Source organism: Eschscholzia californica, unplaced genomic scaffold (genome assembly GCF_041429995.1).
Source record: "Eschscholzia californica isolate CP2 unplaced genomic scaffold, dmEscCali1.0.p SCAF_4, whole genome shotgun sequence".
NCBI classification, from domain to species: domain Eukaryota; kingdom Viridiplantae; phylum Streptophyta; class Magnoliopsida; order Ranunculales; family Papaveraceae; genus Eschscholzia; species Eschscholzia californica.
In genome coordinates, this window is record NW_028238461.1 from 30,054,901 (window position 1) to 30,069,504 (window position 14,604).

At 43.0% G+C, this 14,604-nt stretch overlaps 3 protein-coding genes across 3 annotated transcripts; 2 read left to right on the forward strand and 1 right to left on the reverse strand.

Moving 5' to 3' along the window:
• Positions 1 to 9,353: 9,353 nt before the first annotated feature.
• LOC147544079 (uncharacterized) lies at positions 9,354 to 10,106 on the reverse strand. The gene has a single exon (XM_086635599.1). The coding sequence runs from the start codon at positions 10,104 to 10,106 to the stop codon at positions 9,354 to 9,356; it is 753 nt and encodes a 250-aa protein (XP_086491725.1).
• A 223-nt stretch (positions 10,107 to 10,329) lies between these two features.
• LOC147544080 (uncharacterized) lies at positions 10,330 to 11,174 on the forward strand. Its single transcript, XM_086635600.1, has 2 exons — positions 10,330 to 10,878; positions 10,980 to 11,174. Exons 1-2 carry the CDS (start codon positions 10,330 to 10,332, stop codon positions 11,172 to 11,174), a joined length of 744 nt encoding a protein of 247 aa, XP_086491726.1.
• Positions 11,175 to 11,874: 700 nt separating this feature from the next.
• Positions 11,875 to 14,009, forward strand: LOC147544081 (uncharacterized). Its single transcript, XM_086635601.1, has 5 exons — positions 11,875 to 12,311; positions 12,509 to 12,684; positions 12,790 to 12,845; positions 12,950 to 13,759; positions 13,851 to 14,009. Exons 1-5 carry the CDS (start codon positions 11,875 to 11,877, stop codon positions 14,007 to 14,009), a joined length of 1,638 nt encoding a protein of 545 aa, XP_086491727.1.
• Positions 14,010 to 14,604: the final 595 nt, after the last annotated feature.

Sequence of the window (14,604 nt, forward strand, 5' to 3'; positions counted from 1 at the left end):
GTACACTAATGACTAAGTTGGGTAAAAAAAAATTTAGTCCCACACGAAGTACCTTGTGTGAGAAACACTAGTGAGGAGTTATAAACTCAACTCACGGAAGTTGGGTAAAAAAAATTTAGTCCCACACTGAGTCCCTTGTGTGAGAAACACTAGTGTGGGGTTATAAACTCAACTCACGGATGTACACTAGTGACTAAGTTGGGTAAAAAAATTCTTAGTCCCACACTGAGTACCTTGTGTGAGAAACACTAGTGAGAGGGTTATAAACTCAACTCACGGATGTACACTAGTGACTAAGTTGGGTATAAACCTAATAATTAATTGGGCTTTGACGGGTCCTTAACCGCGGGTGACGGGTACTGGCGGGCGGACTCGAGCCCGCGGGCTTTATTCCCACCCGTCTTTCCACCCACTTGGTTCGGCTCAAAAAGCCCGAGACCCGTCCGCCCGAGCCTGTTGGAACTAGCTCGGGCAGCCGGGCTCGGACGGGCTACGGGCACTTAAAGTGATTGTTTTGTCCGGCCCGATCCGCCCGATTTCTTACCGCGGGCTCGGCTTATTCGAGCCCGATCCGCCCGAGTCCGCCACATTGTAGCCCGAGCCCGTCCGCACCCGTCCGATTCCCACCCTTAGGTGCAGCAAGAGGAATAATGATAGGAGAGTGATCTGAATCCCCAGGCGGTGGGAAATCTGCCTTAGCTAGAGGAAAACAGGTCAACCAACCACTATTAATGAGATGAGAGCCCGATCAATCTTGGTACTGACATTAGCAGCTCCCATCTGCCTGTTAGACCATGTGTAGAAACAACCTGTAAACGGGCAATCGAACAATCCCAGGTCGGTAACACAATCGAACATCTCATTGGATCCTTGAGACGGTGAGCAATTACCGCCTCTCTTCTCGTTGGCCAGCATCGTGGTGTTAAAGTCACCTAGCACTAGCCACGGAGCCTCAGGGCCCATCATAAGAAACTCAAGGTCCCTCCAAAGTTCCCGGCGACGAACGGTGTTATTGCTTCCATACACCACTGCCAAGAGAAAACCCGAACCATCTGGAAACCGAACACCACCTGCAATAACTTGTCCTCCAACATGGGACACAGTGAAATCAACCCTACTCGGGTCCCATCCAATCCATATCCGACCTCCCGGGACAGCCACATAGTTATCAATAAAAGTCCAGCTAGAATTAAGGCTTCGCTGAATGCGAGTCTTATTGATTTCCTGGACATGAGTTTCTAGAAATCCACATAAACCAATTCTATTTAATCGCATAAAATCACACACACTCTTCGTACGGAGAGAGTCATTAAGACCTCTCACGTTCCAACATGCAAGATTAATCATTAAAACTATTGGGAGGGTTTTTCGACCGCCGTGGAGGTCTCTAGGTTGCTGTCTTCTCTCGTAATACTCATGTGAGGGTCTAGTTCAGATTGTGAGCTATGCATCAAGTGATCTTCTTCATCATGAAAATTGTGATCTCTTCCCGAGGCCTCCCCCTCTGGCTCTCGGAGACGAGTTTCCGAGTCGGTATCATCTGAATTTGACAAGGCTAAGAAAGAATTACCTGATAAGATACCAGCCGAACCATGTTGTGCAATTGGAATCAACGCCTTCTTTGCCATCTTTCTACGTGGTTGATCTGACTTTTCCATTTGACCCGCACCTATAGTGAACTGATTTGATTTCGATGGAACCACCAACCAATCACCATTTCTGTCTCGTCCCTCCTCCACACTATGTTGGCCTGATTCTCGATTTGTCAATGTTGCTGGGCGTTTACGACCACCACCAGCTCGGTTTGCTGCAGCCCCATGGACTTTTTGAGTACCTTGTTGCCTCCCAATTAAGTTATTATTACTCTTCCCCGAGGATATCAAAACCCGTTGGTCAGATTGTTGCTTATTAGAACTTGCTGTTCGGTTATCACCCTTTGGTTGGTTTGTATCGCTAGTAGGGACAGTAGGGTGACCAAAAGATTTTGGTTGTTTAGGACAATCTGAATCAGCATGACCGAATACTTGACACCCTTCACACCTATCCGGCTTCCATGAATACTCCACTTGCACTTTTACCATGTAATCGGAAGACCCCTCTTTAACTCGAATCTTTACTTCATCCGGTAAACTCTTATCAACTTTTACCTCCACACACACACGTGCGAATGCCATCCTCTCTTTCGATTCTGTACGACTGTCTTGCATGAGAGGTACACCCACCACGCTAGCAATATAAGAGATTCCTTTCGTATTCCAAAGCAAAAGTGGAATGTTCCGAAAACAGACCCAAATAGGTATAGTTTTCAATTCTTGAAGCTCTTGTTCAACATTGTGTTTCCATTGTCGAACTACAAAGAGTCTCCCCGCAATAAATATCGGCTCATGTTCCAATGCCCTACGTCTATCATCCGACGAAGAGAACTTTATAACGTAAGCTGAATTACCATGCACAGTGAGCTTCATATCCCCTCTCGGTTTCCATTGTTTCAACAGCACACTATGCACCAATCCATACCCCAACCTTTCACCAACAAAGCTGCCAATAAGAATATCTTCGAAAGTTTTAATTTCATGTGTGAATTCAATAGCATTCACTTCAGCAATTAGGTTTCCATCTCTCTCCTTAGGTGGGAAATAACTCAGTTCAGCACGTTTTAAGACTTGCTGTTTTGTAAATAGAGAACTCCAATTAACAGGTCCGTGTAAATCACCATGGATATTTTTAGAAGCACTCACCTGATCAGGCCTAACACCTTGTCGTCCCTCTCCATTGGAAAACCTAGTTTCTGCCGAAACCCTAATTCCCTCTGAGTTTTCAATCGGTGTTGCACATGGTGAGTATTCAGCCGAGTTTGTTATGATTCTGGTTGTTTCGCTTGTTGGATTCCGAAGAACTCCCGAGAACATGTTGTTACGTATAGCATTTGCTAGTGGACTATTACCCAAGACCATCTTCTTCCCCATTACTGTTCTTTTTTCTTTTGCACGAACAGGAGTTGTAGTTACTCCTTGCTGAACTTGTGATGTAGACCCATCACCATTCAGTTTTGATTTTGATGTTGCCTTAAAGAGAAGACCAACTGAATGAGTAGTATCCATAACTGTTTCTGGTTGTTCTTCACATGAAACCAGTGAGGTTTCCTCATTCATCTCTTCCTCTTCATCTTCACTTGGTAAACGGTTTGCAGCCAATAAAAACCTTCCTTCACCGATTTCTCCTTCATCCCTCATGCTAGGATCAATTCCAATATGAGAATCAATCATTGCCGGAGAGAAACCAGACCAGAAATCAAGATTTCTGATCACAAAACCCTAGAAAATCAGCAAGTGTTGGGGTTTGCTTGGGGCTCTCTTCCTATTAGATATCTTGGGTTTCCTCTAGTGTCTTCTAGGTTATCTTATAATGAGTGTGCTCCTCTTATTGAGCAGACTCAGGGGAGGGTGCAGTCTTGGAAAGCAAGGTACCTTTCTTTTGTTGGTAGATGATTGTTGATTAAGCCAGTTTTGTGTGGGGTAGTGGTGTATTGGACCTCTGTCTTTGTGTTACCCAGGAGGGTGTTTAAAGAGATTAGTTCCATCTTTTTTAGATTCTTATGGTGTGGGGTGGAGTTGGGAGTAAAGAGGCCTGCTGTTAAGAGGGACATTGCTTTTCTTCCTAAAGAAGAAGGGGGAGTGGGAATAAGGAGTATTGAGAATCTTAATGAGGCTATGAACTTTAGACATGTTTGGGACTTAGTGAGTGGCAAAAATACTCTTGGGTCAGGTGGGTGCATTTGAATCTGATCAAAGGGAAGTGTTTCTGGCTCATGGAGATCCTCCATGATTGTTCTTGGTGTTGGAGGAGGATTCTTGGGAGTAGGGAGAAGGCTAGAGCTCTTATCTTTCATCTGGTTGGCAAGGGTGATTAGATTAAGTTGTGGTTGGATACATGGCACCCCCAGGGAGTTCTCTACCCAGCTTATGTAAAGAACTTGAGGTTTGTTGCTAACCTTCCTCTTTCTATGCCTCTTTCTAATATTATTAAGGATGGTGTTTGGAATGTTCCAACCCATCTGAGACCCACTACCAATATTGGGGTCCATGGAGGACATTTAGATTGGGAAAGTTAAAGAGGATACATCAGTGTGGACAGTTAGCAAGAATGGTGATTTTAATGTGAAGGCTACTTATGAGTTTATTAGACAAAAGGGTGGTAAGGTGGACTGGCATAACTTGGTGTGGTCTAGCATGGCTATCCCTAAACACTCCTTTATTGCTTGCGTTGCTATGCGGAGGGGTTTGAAGACCACCATGAAGCTCAACTCCTAGGGGTTTTCATGTACCGAAAAGATGTTTTCTGTGTGGGTTGGTAAATGAGACTGATTTCCACTTACTTTTTTAGTGTTCTTATTCAGCTGAGGTGTGGAGAGACCTGTTGGGGCTGCTGGGGTGAGGCCTAGCTTGTTTCATGATTGGGACAGTGCTATTAGGTGGTGTTTAACTCATTTCAGGGGTGATCAGTTTGTTCATAAAGTGAGTTGTATCTTGTTTGTCTCCTATGTTTACCATATTTGGAGGGAAAGAAACTTGAGAGTTTTCCAACATGCTAGTAGGGGTGCAAGTACCATTTTTGCTATGATCAAGCAGGAGACTGTGATTAAAGTGCAGGCTTGGTGTGGGAGAATTGAAGTTTTTTTTTTTGCAGGAATCAACAGGGATTAAAGGGACCCTGACCCATTCATTGAACTAAAAGATCAAAACAATCATCCCTCATTATAACAACTATAATGAGACTCAAATATAACCAAGCAGCAAAGCTATTAGACAGACCTAACAACACACAAACTCACAAAACAAACAAAGCAAAGTAGACCAGCAACCAAAGAGTAGTAACCAGCAACAGAACAGCAACCTATCTCACTCTTTGGCGCACAGCTCCCTGCTGCTCCTCCATGATCAATCTCTGAAGCTCCATACCAAGGTCTAAAGGACCAAGCTTCTCATCCCCATGAATAGGTCTATGACTAGCCAGCAAATCAGCAACCTGGTTAGTCTCACGAAATACATGAATAATGTTGCAATAAGTCAGCTGCCCCATCAATTTCCTAATCTTAGCAACCAAAAACTTTGACTGCCATGGAGGAGCCAAGTTACTGTTAGTAAGAAGATGATACACCATCTTTGAATCAGTAGCAACAACCAGCTTATCACAGCCATACTTAACAGCTAGAAGGAGCCCTCTTTCCACCCCCTGAAGCTCATGGTGCACTACAGACACAGGATCAGCAGCACCATGAGCAGCAGCAAGTACCTGACCTCTATGGTCCCTCATCACACAACCATAACCTGCTGAATCCCTGCAAAAGGAGCCATCAACATTGAGCATAACAAACCCAACAGCAGGCTTCTTCCATTCACACAATGTAACAGCAACAACAGCAAACTCAAAAGTTAGATTAAAGTTGAGAGCAACCCTCCTACTCCTCTGATTATCTTTTGCCTTAACCTTCAACCCAGAACACTTCATCCTGATATCAGCTACAATTCTCCTCAAAACTTCCCTCTCTGATTCAGCTTTACCAGCAAAGACCCTTCTATTCCTCTCAAGCCAAATATGATAAACATAGGCATTAAAGGCCAATTTACCAACAAGAGCAACCATATCCTTTCCAGCAAATAGCTTGACTAACCAGGCCACTTCTTGAGTCCAATCAGACTTAGATATCTTAGAAACAGCAAGAAGTTCCAAAATAGATTTCCAAACAACACAAGAAAAGCTGCAAGAGAAAAGAAGATGAAAATCATCCTCCACATAACAAGCACATAATACACAAGTATTGTCAGGGATAACACCTCACTTATGAAGCTTATCCTTGGTCTTCAAGGCCCTTCTCATAGCTACCCAGGTGATAAAACTTTGCCTAGGTATGTTATGAGAAAACCACACAATAACACTCCAAGGAACAACTTCTTCTTTTCTTCATAAAGGTTTCCTACCTGGAACATTGTGTCGAGCAAACAAACTAGCCCAGTTAGTAGTAGAATGCTCATTGTCACCAACACCTCTCTGGTTTGAAGGGAGTTCTGTTTGAGGTCTTTCATCAAACACCTTGCGAGCACCAAACCTAAAAGAAGAACCCATACCAGAAGCACCAGAAGGAAGATTCGTAGGATTACCAAGAGCAGGATTAACCACCCTCATAGGTCCTCTCAACTTACTCAGGCCACCAACTCCATCAGACGAAGCAGCAGAAGAGCTCATCGATTCAAACATTACTGACTTCCCCTCACTCACCCCCTGTTTTGATCGATCCCCAGAATCAGGTTCAGGAGATCCATCACCAGAGGAAAGAAGAGGAACCTTCGTCTCCCTTTTCGCCAGATCCACTCAAGAGAGAAGATCCAGGAAGAAGGGAAGCAATCAGTAACAAAAGAGAGAGAAGAACGATGAAAAAAACAGAAAAAACGAACTTCAAACCAGTGGCCAATCAACAATGAACACTCGCCGAATAATAGGACCGCCGCCACTCCAAGAAACTAGGGAAGTCGCTCAGCCCGAGAGATTCTCTCTCCTCGGCATCAATTTTGGGAGAATTGAAGTTGTGCCAGAGAACACTAGTCTTTTGCTTAGATTGAACATTACTAAGTTTATGATGTCTAAATGTGTGAAGGGGTTCAAATGGAAGGCTCCTACTGCAGGTTCAGTATTGATAAATATTGATGGAGCCTATGATAAGGATTATGCAGGTTATGGAGCAATTCTCAGGGATGAATTTGGTACAGTAATTGCAGCTGGGGCTGGGAGAGCTGATCCTAGTAGTGTGCTTGCTGGTCTGTGAGTTGCAAGGGGGTCTTGTTGGGTCTGAAACTAGCTTGTGCTAGAGGTCTTAAAATGGCGACTCTTGCTACTGATTCAACAAATGTGGTTGTTGTGCTAAAATCTGATGGAGAGAAGCCCCCTTGGACTGCTTGGAGTTTGTGGCAGGAGATTAGAAGCTTGATGATGTAGTTTGAGCAATGTGTGGTGCACCATATTTTTCGTGAACTTAACCAGGCTGCAGACTTTCTGTCGCGTCTTAGTAGTAATGGAGTTATCCACTTGGATGTGGAGCATCTCCCAAGCAAGCTGACTTCTATAATGGATCAAGACAGGATAGGTGTGGTTCGCATTCGTAGATTTTGGCCAACTGAGAGTTGAGTGTTGTTCTGTTGTTTTCTTTGAGTTAGTTTTTTTTTTTTGGAACATTGTGGCTTGCTATGATGTGGGACCTTTTGTATTAGCTTTTTTGTTTAATGGTTAGGGTCAGGGTCCCTATAATCCCTGTTGAATTGTTCAAAAAAAAAACTGCACCAAACTGTGACACGAATTTTTTCGCACGAATTGTGAATTTTGTCATCCAATATGTTTCATATGCCTTAAGAATCCATTACATAGCGTACGAATCTAAAAAACCCTAGAGAGGGGAGAGAAGGTCCCGGCTGGTGCGATTTTGGTGGCGGCGGTTTTCTCTTTTCCGACAGTGGTAGTTAGTGTTTCTTCTTGGCCGACATCGATTTTTACTGGGTTTTTTCTCCTTCTTTCTCAGATTAAGGCTACTTTTGTTCGAATTCAAGTTTCTCCTCCTCACTATTAGCTCCTTGGAGCTACAGTTTGTGGTGGTGGAGACGAAGGGTTCCCTCCAAGCTCCTGGCAATGGTTCTCCTGGTCTTGAGGGATCAGATAAACTGTCAAAACAGGCTAGTGTTGTTGAGGGGATGGTGAATTCAGTGGCTTCTAGTGGTGGGGTTAGGGTTTTGCATGCTCCAATGAGATTTCCAATTACTACTCATTTTGATGGTGGATTTGTTGATGGTGATAGGTCAGAGCTTCCTTCTACCTATTCCTCTGTGTCTCAGGAGAAAGGTATGCATACTTCTCTGGATTGGGCTAAGCTTTTTGCTAAAAATCGAAGCTCTGGTAGGAGATCTTTAGAATTTCGTGATCGTATTTTAGTTAATGGTCGGGCTGTTATCTTTTCCTCGAATTATCAGGAGCAGATTGAGGACTGTAGAAAATTGATTATTGGAAATGTTTTTGGTAGCAAGTATGGTTGTTAAGAGATCTTTGTTAAATATTTGGAAATCTAATGGGGATGTTTCATGATTCTGTGTATGTCATAAGAGCTTCTTTGGAGGAGGATAAATTAATGATATTGGAGCATGAACCTATCTCTGTGGCTAACAGAATTTTTATTGCTCGACCATGAACTCCTTTTCTTGAAAAGGAAGTTATGAGACTCAAGTCTATTTCCATTCGGGTTAAACTTAAGGGCGTTCCTATCCATTCGTGGCATGAAGAAGGGTTAGCTGATATTGTTAGCTCTCTTGGTAAGCCTTTGTTTCTGGATGGTCCTACCTCTTCTGGGTTGAGAATGGCCTATGTCAGGGTTTGTGTGGAGATTCCTATGGACAGGGAACTACCTCATGTGTTGGAACTGTGTGTGGATGGTGAAGATTTGTTCAAGAAGAATACTGATGCTCAGGAAATGCATGATCCCGTGGAAAGTGAAAAAGCTGGTGAGCCTGTTGCTAGGAATGTTCCCTTAGCTGATACAGTGGTGCCTATGGAGGGTATTAATGTTGCTGATGAGGGTTGGACTGAGGTGAAGCATAAAGGGAGTATGAAGAGGAAAGAAAGGGAATTAGGTGGCTTTGACGGTGGTGATAGTGGAGCTGGTAAGAAAGTTGTGGCTGGTGCTCATGAGGGTAGGAGGGAGTTAGGTGGTGTTGCTGGTAAATTGTCTAGCCAGGAACTTGTTAATAACTCTAAGCAGATTAATCTTGGTGGGAAGGAGAGGTCTCTGCTTATGAGGCCCAGCATGGTGGTTGAGGAAGGTGTGTGTTTTCCTGGTGAGGGGACATCTCATCACACAGTTGTTGAAAGTGGTAATTTGTCTTGTTCTTAATCTAATCTTGTTGGTGACAATGTTTTGGTCTTTGAGACCAAGATTTTGAATGAGGCTAAAGACCCTAAGCCCAGGAAGGGGTCTTCTCATGCTATTAAATGATTAATATTGGAGGTTGGAATGTGAGGGGAATGAATATTCCTTCTAGAGCTGGGGAGGTTACTAAATTTGTTAGGAACAATAATTTGTGTTTGTGTAGTCTTTTTGAGACTCATATTGATGTTGGTAGGAGTGAAGTGGTTAGGAGGAGGCTGCTTCCCACTCAGAATTGGGTGAATAATTATGATTTTGATAGTGCAGGCAGAATATGGGTCTTTTGGGACTCTTCTGTTGTGAGTATGCAAGTTATTTTTTTGCATTGATGAGCAGGGGTTAAGGGCCCTGAAACAAAGAAACAAGCAAAAAGCAAAAAAAAACTATACAATCATTACCAATGCTTCCTTAATCTAACTTTGCCTCGCAAGTCATCCTGCACAATCACACTCAAACCAGGAGGCAAGGCAATGGGATCAAGCTCAATCTCTGCAACAGGCTTCATCTTAGCTAAAAAATCAGCAGCCTGGTTTATCCCTCTAACAACATGCTTCACTTTACAAAATCTGAAATCAGCCCAGAGACTCTTTATACTCAACCAAACCTTCCAGGCAGTCCAAGGAGGCAATCCGTCAAAATTTGATAAGAGAAGACACACAGTCATGGAATCACTAGCAATAAGAACTTGGTCACAAAAGTGCTTCTTAGCTAACTTGAGACCAAGTTCAATGCCCTGCAGCTCATGAACCACAATGGACGACGACTGGCAAGGGGAAGAACCAGCACCCAGAGCAACCACTGTTCCTGTAGCATCCCTTATAATGGCACCATAGCCAGCAGCATCATCACCAAGAGACCCATCAGTATTAAGAAGGAACCATCCTAAAGGAGGCCTCTCCCACTTATGACCTATGAGCTTAGGTTTAAAGAGACTCACATTTAAGTTCCAACAGCTAGCAAAAGTGGAATTTGGCTCATTATCCTCAATCCTACAGGTCCAAGAAGAAACCCTGATTCTGACTTCATTGACAATAATGGAATACACATCAGTCACAAGGAGAGATTTACCTCTGAACACTCTAGAATTCCTTTCAACCCAAACATGGTAGAGGAAAGAATTAAAAACCAACTTACCCACTCTAGCCATTAGGGGCTCACCCTTGAAATGAGCAATTCACCAATCTATCTCAGCTCCAAAAAGCCCAAGCATTGCCTATGAAAGCCAAGAGCATTTAACAGCCTCAGCCAGAGCTCTTGAGAAAAGGAACACTCAAAAAAGAGATGGAACTCAGCTTCAGTACTAGTGCCACACAGACCACAAGCAACCCCAATATCCATTTCCCATTGCTGGGAGTATGCAAGTTATTGACATGAATGCTCAACATATTTCTGTGATGGCTACCTTTGTTGATGGTAAGGCTTCTTTGTTTAGCTTTGTGTATGCTAGCAATGATGCTGTGACTAGAAGGGTTCTTTGGAGCTCTTTGAACAATCTAATAGAGTTATATCACTGTCTTTGGGTGGTGATGGGAGACTTTAATACTATTCTAGAGGTTAAAGATAAAGTAGGGGGTGCTGCTGTGAGGGAAGGGGGATTGGCTGCTTTCAGGAACTTTGTTCATGGAGCCAATCTCTTTGATTGTGCCTATTCTGGGTGTGAATTTACCTGGTCCAATAAACAAATTGGTGAGGGTGTTGTGGCTGAGAAACTGGATAGAGTCCTTGTTAACATTGAGTGGGTTAGTTTGTGCCCCAATGCTACGACAGAGTTTTTTAATCCTCTAGTCTCCGATCACTCTTCTTTTGTGCTTTCTTTATTTGAGGGGATGGTTACAGGTCCTAGACCTTTCAAATTCTTTAATGCTTGGACTCAAGATGAAGAGTTTATAGAGATTGTTAAGAAGGCTTGGGCTTTGCCAGTATGTGGGATCCTATGTTTCAAGTTATGTGCAGGTTAAAGAATGTAAAGAAGGCTTTGGTGAAGTGGAAAAAGCCAAATTTTGCTGGGTTTGGCTCTCAGGTACATCAAGCTAAGCAGGTTGTCGAGCTTCTTCAGACCAGACTGCAATTGGATCCTCTTGATGCAGCTACTAGGAGTCAGGAGAGGGTAGCTGTAGCTTCTTATACTAAGCTTGCTAATACGGAGGAGTCAATGATTAGACAGAAGTCCAGGGTGCAGAAGATTGACTTGGGGGATCAGAATACTAAATTATGAAAGAGAGGAGATTTAGGAATAACATTCCATTCCTTTATACTGAAGAGGGTGTCAAATTGGTGCTTAATCAGGATGTGGCTAATGAGTGTGTGGATTTCACACAAGACTATTTGGTACCTCTGATTTAAATAGAAATGGCCTAACTTTGCTTGATTCTGTTAATTTTGACAGGTTAATTTCTTCTGAGTAAGCTTATGCCTTTACTGCTATGGTGACCACAGATGAGGTGGTTTTTGCTCTCTCCACCATTGGTAGTGATAAAGCCCCTGGTCCTGATGGCTTCTTTGCCCACTTCTTCAAGGATTGCTGGAAAATTGTGGGAGATGATGTGGTCAATGCTATATTTAGGTTCTTCAAAACTGGGAAGTTGCTTGGAGAGGTAAACTCTACTTTGGTCTCCTTGGTTCCTAAGACTGATGGTGCCTCTAGAATGACTGATTTTAGACCTATCTCTTGCCGTAATGTCATTTACAAATGTATTACCAAGATTTTGACCCTGAGAATGAAGAATGTTATAAGCCATCTTGTTAGCCCTTTCCAATCTGCATTCATCTCTGGTAGAGCCATTCAAGATAACATCCTTTTGGCCCATTAACTCATTAGAAACTATCTTAGGACTAAGGGTCCTGCTAGGTGTGCAATCAAGATTGATTTGCAAAAAGCTTATGATACTATTAAGTGGTGTTCTCTTCTGAAAATTATGGCTAAGTTTGGATTTCCTGAGCAGTTTATTCAATGGGTTAAAGTTTGCATATCTTCTCCTAAATACTCTTTTATGATCAATGGGTGTTGTTATGGTTATATTAAGGGTCAGAGAGGTATTAGGCAAGGTTGCCCTATGTCCCTTTACCTCTTTGTATTGGTTATGGAGGTCTTTAATGTGCTCTTGGTCACTGAGGCTGCTAAGGGTAGATTTTTGCTCCATCCTAGATGTAAGAACCCTATGATCACCCATTTGAGCTTCGCTGATGACCTTCTGGTGTTTATGAAGGGTGATTTAGGCTCAGCCAGAGCTCTCTCACACGTTTTGGACTTGTTTGCTGAGGGTACTGGGTTGAAAGTTAATAGGGCTAAAAGTTCTATGTTTTCTGCTGGTTTGATTGATGAGATGACTCATGAGTTAAGGGACTGCCTTGGGTTTGTTTGTGCCTCCCTCCCTGTTAGATACTTGGGGGTCCTCTCATTTCTTCTAGGCTTAGCTATTATGACTGTTAGCCTCTTATTGACAAAGTTTTGAGTAGAATTCAGTCGTGGAAGATGAGGTTCTTATCTTATGCAGGGAGAATGACTCTTATTAGAGTTGTGCTCAATGGTATGGTTTTGTTCTGGTTCAGTGTCTTTGTTCTGCCTAAGAGGGTGATTAATGAGCTAGATAGGATTTTTATGAGATTCCTTTGGGATGGGCCAGACATGTCTGCTCAGGGTGCTTCTGTTAGTTGGGTCACTATATGCCATCCATTTAGAGAAGGGGGTCTTAACCTGAGAGACTTAGCAACCTTGAATGTTGCCTGTACTTTGAGACATATCTGGGAGTTATTCATCAGCAAACCCACTCAGTGGGTCCAATGGATTCAAATGTATCTGATTAAGGATAAATGCTTTTGGTTTTTGTCAGTGAAGTGTGATGCTTCCTGGTGCTGGCGCAAAATTTTGCAATATAGGCAACAGGGAGTGAGATTCTGCTCAGTTCTGATTGGGAATGGCAAGGACACTTGGTTTTGGAAGGATCCCTGGCACCCTATGGGAATTTTTTGCTTCCTTTCTTCTCTGAACAGCTTAGGCATGATAGTATTCTGCATCTTAATGCTAAGTTGAGTGACTGTATGGTTGATGGTAATTGGGCTTTATCTTACCTTCATTCTATCTACTTGGGTCCTGTTGCTAGCAATTTGCATAAGGTGGGTGTGGCTGAGGGCTATGAGGATTCTAGGAGCTGCTGGATAGCTAATGATAAAGGTGATTTCACCTTGAAGAGTACATATGAGGCCTTGAGAGAGGTCTCCCCTTCTGTTTCTTGGTCTTCTCTTGTTTGGTTTAGTCATAATATTCCAAGGCACAACTTTATTGCTTGGGTTGTTTTGCATATAGCAGTGAAGACTAAATTGAAATTGTACAAATGGGGTCTCAATATTGATGTAACATGTAGCCTCTGCTCTAAAGAGGGGGAGGGTGATACTCACTTATTCTTCAATTGTAGCTATTCTAGAGGCATTTGGAGGAAGTTACTCAAGATGTTGGTGCTTAGACATGTTCCTTGTACCTCCAGGGACTCTATGATAGATTGGTGTGTCAGGATGTTCAGCGGCAAAGACAAGATTGCTATTCTTGGCAAATTGACCTTTAATTTCATTTATCACATTTGGTGTGAGAGGAACATAAGAGTTTTCTCTAGCACTGGTGATTCTCAGGAGGGTCTGCTGAGGAGAATAATGGAAGAAGTTAGAATGAAGATGACTTGTCTTAGGTGTAGCACTGTTAGCAGTCCTAGAATGGATGAAATTGCTGGGCTTTGGAACCTTCAGTTGATTGCCACTCCTCCTAAGCTCACTCCTTGTTCTTGGATTGCTCCTAAGCCTGGCTTTATCGTATTAACACTGATGGGTCTTATAGTGCAGACCAGGCTAGTTTTGGGTGTGTTTTGAGGGATTTTGCAGGTATATAGTATGTGATGATCAGGCAGGGGCTACTCCTGTTAGTGTTATTCACCATGAGTTGCAGCCTATTGAGGTGGGCCTGATTACTGCCTTGGCTTATGGGTTTGATAGAGTGCAAGTGGCTACTAACTCTAAGTGTGCTTGTGATTTGCTGAATAGACCTGATGTAGTCCCTCCTTAGAAGTCCTTGAAAGTGTGGAGACGTATCAAGTGCAACATGGCCAAATTCAGTGATTTCAGCCTTGAACATGCATTGGGTTGTTTTGCATAGAGCAGTGAAGACTAAATTGAAATTGTACAATGGGGTCTCAATATTGATGTAACATGTAGCCTCTGCTCCAAAGAGGAGGAGGATGATACTCACTTATTCTTCAATTGCAGCTATTCTAGAGACATTTGGAGGAAGTTACTCAAGATGTTGGTGCTTAGACAGGTCCTTGTACCTCCTGGGACTCTATGATAGATTGGTGTGTCAGGATGTTCAGTCCTAGAATGTTTGAGGCAGAAATGATTAGAGGTTTTTTTGTTGTGTTTTTTCCTCTCTTTTTTATAACTCAATGGTTGTAATTTTCTTATGGGATCATATGTTTCTTGTGGGCTGCTTGGGGCTTTGTTTGGGCCGGGTTTTAGGTTGATGGCTTGTCTGTTGTCGTCTCTTTCTTGTGGGCTGCTTGGGGCTTTGTTTGGGCCAGGTTGAGGAACGCTTCAAGATTCAAATCCCTTCGGGCTTAAAGGAATAACGAACTGCAAAGTGTAAACCTCATAAAACTGTAACA

Bases quoted from the DNA above. Each gene is read 5' to 3' on its own strand.
- LOC147544080 (XM_086635600.1), top strand. From the start codon at position 10,330: ATGAATGCTCAACATATTTCTGTGATGGCTACCTTTGTTGATGGTAAG. The intron at 10,879-10,979 runs GTATGTGGGATC...TTTGGCTCTCAG, and splicing joins AGAAGGCTTGGGCTTTGCCA to GTACATCAAGCTAAGCAGGT.
- LOC147544081 (XM_086635601.1), top strand. From the start codon at position 11,875: ATGGCTAAGTTTGGATTTCCTGAGCAGTTTATTCAATGGGTTAAAGTT. The intron at 12,312-12,508 runs GTTTGTTTGTGC...GTTCTGGTTCAG, and splicing joins GAGTTAAGGGACTGCCTTGG to TGTCTTTGTTCTGCCTAAGA. The intron at 12,685-12,789 runs GTACTTTGAGAC...GGTTTTTGTCAG, and splicing joins AGCAACCTTGAATGTTGCCT to TGAAGTGTGATGCTTCCTGG.
- LOC147544079 (XM_086635599.1), bottom strand. From the start codon at position 10,106: ATGGCTAGAGTGGGTAAGTTGGTTTTTAATTCTTTCCTCTACCATGTT.